The following is a 3417-nucleotide window of genomic DNA, read 5'->3' as shown; positions in this document are numbered from 1 at the left end:
GATAGATAGATAGATAGATAGATAGATAGATAGATAGATAGATAGATAGATAGATAGATAGATAGATCTGTCCTCTTAGGGAATTGATCCAAGAGATTTGAGAAATAATGAAAGTTACTTGCTCTGATCTGCCTCCCACTTTCTACTCCCCCTTCCACATAGTCCACCTCCTACATGTTAAATGCTTAAGCAGCATATGTTGTTTGGAAGTATTCTTGACTTTTCCTATTTCTTATTGTTTTAATTTCCCTGGGTCCTATTTAATATTCTGCTTAATCAGTGGAACCTTGATTACCTAAAAGAATTGTAGACTTAGAATTAATGAGGATAACCAGAACATCAGAACGATGAGGAGTCTTGAGATGGGAAAAGATGCCTGATGAAGGGCATGACCAAAATTCAGATCCCCTGTATTGTTTTGCTGATTTATTAAAAGTGATTCTATTAATTGATTGAAATAGCAAAATCTGGATAATCAGGATTTTTGCTGTGAGCATATTACAGAAACGTAGAATCAAGGTAACCTTGAATTCCACTTCTTATATTTACAAGGCAATAAAAGTCCTAATAGACTGTCAGGAACAAATGTGAATGTTCTTTCTGAGACTCCTTCAATTAAATATACTTTATGTCTTTCAATCCAGATTAAAAGGCAATGTTAACAACCACTTTGGTTGCATGCTAGCTCTCCCATACCATTTCCCTTCCATACTTTTTGTTTCTATTCTGACACATACATGTACATGTGCATGCCAGTCAGTAAAACCCGATGAAGGGAGTGTGAGTCATTGCCTATAGATGCTTAATCGCTCTAGCGATGCTACTTTGCATTTCTTTTTTCCCATTCATTTGACTCAAGCACTCTGCTGTCTTAGAGCAGAAGCTTCTCCTTGGAAAAATCAGGCATTCATCAAAGTTTCTAGCCTCATGAAGAGAAGACACTGCCCAACAATTTAATACAAATATTCAATTATTTTGAATTGTGCAGCCTGAAATGGACAAGGATATTCTCCAAGATTATATCCCTCCCCTCAAAAAAAGATCTATATGAAAAAATAGCTAATTTGATCAAAAGTAGCAAACCTCAATTGTTTGGAAATTCAAATCACATTCTTTGTATGTTAGGCGTGAGGGGAAGGGGATAGAAAAGGAAATCAATAGATTGGGGGCTTTCCACGCCAGATGAACTTAAGTTGATTTTGGTTTTTTTCCCATTTTGCAGCCAATGTGTGTGACAACGAGTTCCTGCACTGCCAGAACGGAGGGACGTGTCACAACAACGTGAAATGCCAGTGCCCAGCCGGCTACACTGGCATCCTGTGCGAGAAGCTGCGGTGTGAGGAGGCTGGAAGCTGCGGCTCAGACTCCGGCCACGGGGCAAGGGCACAGGGCTCTCTCACTCTGCTTGTGGCTCTGCTAGGAATAACTGGCCCACGCCTCTTTTAGGCTTGGTGTACTCTATGGCCTCAAGTTCAGCCTACTGATGGGACTATACCACGGGGAAGCTAAACTAATACAAGCTTTTGCTACTAACATAGCAAAATACACACACACACATGTTGAAAAACAAAAACAACTAAGAAGGCCTAACTGAACTAAGCCATATTAATCAATCGTGGACAGCAATTCTGAGTCGAGACTGTTAACTTCTGACTCCAGACAAGTTGGCAGCTGCTGATATTATTACTACAAATCACAACGCCAGCTGCAGGACTTACTGTGGATTGAAGGGGCTGTAAAAAGCCCTCCCCATTCTCACCCCAAAACAGGGAAAAAAAATAAAAAATAAAAACCAACAACCTAGAAACACACACACACACACACACACACACACACACACACACACACAAACATCTATGCCTCTAATCTGGTGCGCTCTCTTGTACCTCTCTGCCCAGTGTGTGGACCAACCAAATAGAAGCATTCTTTGCTGTCAGTGCATTGTGGGTATAAGGAAATCTGGTCAAAGCTGCCATATTGGCCTGCTTCAGTCCCTGAATCCCTTCCAACCTGTGCTATAGTGACCGTTGCTCTGTAAGTAACCCTTGTTGGTTGAAAGATTTCTTTGTCTGATGTTAGTGATGCACATGTGTTACAGCCCCTTCCAAAAATATCTCAAGACAGTCATATCCTCGTGTATCTTAGCAGCACTATATCACTCCAGTGCTGGTATACACCTACCATACAAGAGTGGCTATAAGGGAAAAGAAAAAGAAAAAAAAAAGAAGTGTATCTATCCTTTTGTATTCAAATGAAGTTATTTTTCTTGAAATAATGTACAACGTAGAGTTTTTGTATTATTGCCAATTTGTGTTACAAGACAATCTGTTAATGTATTTGATTCTAATCAGATAAGAAGACGGTTATATTTTCTTTGTCCTTTTTTTTCTTTTAGTTTAGTTTTGTTTTGTTTAATTGTGCAGAGATCCCTCTGTATGAGCAACGTGCTGGCATCAAAGAATATCAGTTTACATATATAAAAAGTGTAATAAGATTCCACCAAAGGACATTCTAAATGTTTTCTTGTTGCTTTAATCTGGAAGATTTAAAGAATAAAAATTCCTGCATAAACGATATCAGGAATTGGTATTGCCATTTCTTAAGACAAAGAGAAGCCGATCCACAATCATTTTTACTATTTGTGATGTGGACTGAACATACATTCAGCAGCTGAATTTAGGACTCAGCAAGAAGGCTCACCGTTCTTTATCTTGGACAGCATCGGCAAAATACGGGACCATTTCCACTTGAGGAAATTGTAAAAACAAATGAAAAAAATTCTAAGGCTCTGCCAAGATTACATAAAAGCTTTTTGGCAGCACCTCAGAGGGACTTTTGTTAAAGCCATGTGACTTCGTCAGATTGACAATGACACATGATTATATGGGATGGTGAACTATGAGACTCTTTAAATGCAATGTTTACAAGGAGTGCCCATAAGAGGCAACCTGGAGATCCAGGAAAGTTGCAGGAAAATGAAAAATTAGTCATTTAACTGAAATAAACTCAGATTTAGCATTTAGATCAAGTGTCAAAATATTCTGCAGCAAGTAGTCACAAAATGCTACTCTGGCAAATAAAGTTTGCTTTGAGTATTGCCCAAGGTGTAATAATTTCTTGCTTCTGCCTTTTATTAGGCTACTTATGTTGTGTGATATCAAGGGAAAGAGGAGGGGGTGGATGACAGAACCATGCAAAGTTTCAAAGGTATGAAAACTCAAAGGTGGCTAAAACAATGTAGATTCCATTTCCAGCAGGTTGTCATCTTACAGGTAACCAATAGACTATCAATATCACCATGGGGATTTAAAAAAATGAGTCATCAACTTAGCATGGAGTTTGGGGAGATGTTGCACATGACCTGTAGAACTATATCCTGTAATATTTGAAAATTATAGAGGACTTAGTTCCAGCCGA

The 3417-nt window shown here is 38.7% G+C and overlaps 1 protein-coding gene across 6 annotated transcripts in view; it reads left to right on the top strand.

Moving 5' to 3' along the window:
• Positions 1-2574, top strand: part of NTNG1 (netrin G1) — a 434178-nt gene extending 431604 nt beyond the window's left edge. For all 6 annotated transcript variants that reach the window (XM_027856778.1, XM_027856777.1, XM_027856774.1 and 3 more), the window contains one exon: positions 1223-2574. In XM_027856778.1, the coding sequence (XP_027712579.1) occupies positions 1223-1446 (224 nt within the window). In that variant the 3' untranslated portion in view covers positions 1447-2574. The remainder of the gene's footprint in view (positions 1-1222) is intronic.
• Positions 2575-3417: the final 843 nt, after the last annotated feature.

Source organism: Vombatus ursinus, unplaced genomic scaffold (assembly GCF_900497805.2).
Source record: "Vombatus ursinus unplaced genomic scaffold, bare-nosed wombat genome assembly UNPS02011613.1, whole genome shotgun sequence".
NCBI classification, from domain to species: domain Eukaryota; kingdom Metazoa; phylum Chordata; class Mammalia; order Diprotodontia; family Vombatidae; genus Vombatus; species Vombatus ursinus.
This window is presented reverse-complemented; position numbering and strand designations above follow the sequence as displayed.